Source organism: Carlito syrichta, unplaced genomic scaffold (genome assembly GCF_000164805.1).
Source record: "Carlito syrichta isolate Samal-C Ts95f unplaced genomic scaffold, Tarsius_syrichta-2.0.1 Scaffold101994, whole genome shotgun sequence".
Taxonomy (NCBI): Eukaryota; Metazoa; Chordata; class Mammalia; order Primates; family Tarsiidae; genus Carlito; species Carlito syrichta.
Window position 1 is genome coordinate 15072 of NW_007046090.1, and position 1842 is coordinate 16913.

At 58.0% G+C, this 1842-nt stretch overlaps 1 protein-coding gene across 1 annotated transcript in view; it reads left to right on the forward strand.

The window, feature by feature from the left end:
- The window catches only part of STAP2 (signal transducing adaptor family member 2), a 25740-nt gene that overhangs the window by 12944 nt on the left and 10954 nt on the right, over window positions 1–1842 (forward strand). The window contains exon 2 of the mRNA XM_021715731.1: window positions 637–776. Coding sequence (XP_021571406.1) covers window positions 675–776 — 102 coding nt within the window. The 5' untranslated portion in view covers window positions 637–674. The remainder of the gene's footprint in view (window positions 1–636; window positions 777–1842) is intronic.

Below are 1842 nucleotides of genomic sequence, written 5' to 3' on the forward strand. Positions count from 1 at the left end.
CCCAGATTGGAGGGCAGTGGCCGCTCCCGGCCACCGCAGCCTCGACCTGCCGGGCACCGGCGATCCTTCCGCCTCAGCCTTCCCAGTAGCCGGAACTACAGGCGCGCGCTACCACACCCGGCTAATTTTTGATTTATTGTAGAGACAAGGCCTTGCCAAGTTGCCCAGGCGGGTCTTGAACCCGCGGGCTCAGACAATCCCCTCTCCTCGGCCTCCCAAAGTGCTGGGGTTACAGGCTGAGCCACCGAACCTGGCCTTCAATGACGCTTCTAATTGCACCAACAACAAAAAAGTGAACTACTTAGACGTAAACGGCAACGCACACACAAGACTTGGTGCTGACTGAACATTACACCACGCAGGTGAGAGAAATGAAGCATTTAAGTGAAGAGAGGCCACGTCTCTGTCTTGGCGGACATAGCTAAGATTTTTCCGTCACTCGGACAGCCCGACCCATTCCCTTTCCGACTTCCTGGCCTCGCTGAGGCAGGGAGACCGGGAGGCTGGGATTTCCCTGGGATCCCTGGACCTGCCCAGCCTGCCCCGCCCAGCAGGCAGGGAGGAAGGGCGTGAGCTGACGGGTTGACAGGCAAGAGGAAATTCCCCTGGAACCTGTTTCTCGGCTTCCTGGCCCAGCTGGAAGGAGAGGCCGGGGCTGAAGACCCAGGCCCGCCATGGCCTCGACCCCGAGCCCAGCCCGGGTCCCCAAGCCCAGAGGAGTCCCGCCTTCACACTACTATGAGAGCTTTCTGGAGAAGAAGGGTCCCTGCGACCGGGTAAGGCGGGGCAGGGAGCTGGGCGCTGCTGGGCCGTCCCGGGCAGGTGCCGCCCCTCTCTGAGCCTCAGTCTCCCCCCTGGTCAAGGGCGGGGTGGATGCCGGAGGGGGCAGTGCTGGGGGCTCGGGAGGGCTCCGGCCTTCGGTCTGTCTGTATCTGTGTCTGTCTTTCTCTCCCTCTCTCTCTGTCTCTCTGTCTCTGTCTCTTTGTCTCTCTCTCTCTCTCTCTTTGCCTGTCTCTATCTATCTCTCTCAATGTCTGTCTTTGTCTCTCTCTGTCTCTACCTCTCTCTGTCTGTCTCTCTGTCTTTTTCTCTCTCTCTCTCTCTCTGCCTGTCTCCATCTGTCTCTCTCAATGTGTGTCTTTGTCTCTCTCTGTCTCTACCTCTCTCTGTCTGTCTCTCTCTGTCTTTTTTTCTCTCTCTCTCTCTGCCTGTCTCCATCTGTCTCTCTGAGTGTGTGTCTCTGTCTCTCTCTGTCTCAATCTTTCTGACGGTGTCACTCTCTCCGATACAAACAAGATCAGGGACTTCCTCCAGGAAACAAGGAGCCCTCGGCTCCCCAGGTCTTCTCCCCTTGCCCGCCCAGCACAAACTCCGAACCTCAGTTGCTGGGGTCAAGGCCAGGACAGGTCACATGTGAGGACAAGCGTGTGTGCGTGCGTGCGTGCGTGTGTGTGTGTGTGTGTGTGTCTCCCTCAGGGCTCCCATCTCTCCGTCCCCACACCCCAAATTCTTTTTCTGACTCGAGGTCTCGCTCCGTTGCCCATGCTGGGGTGCAGTGGCACAATCACAGCCTCGACCTCCTGGGCTCAGGCGATCCTCCTGCCTCAGCCTCCCAAGGAGTGCACCACCACGTCTGGATACTTTTTTTAAAATGTTTTTCAGCCGGGCTCGGTGGCTCAACCTGTAATCGCGCGCCTTTGGGAGGCTGAGGTGAGTGGATGGCCTGAGCCCGTGTGTTCGAGACCCGCCTGGGCAGCAAGACCTCATCTCTACAATAAATCAAAAAATCAGCCGGGCGTGGTAGTGCATGCCTGTAATTCTGGCTACTCAGAAGGCTGAGGG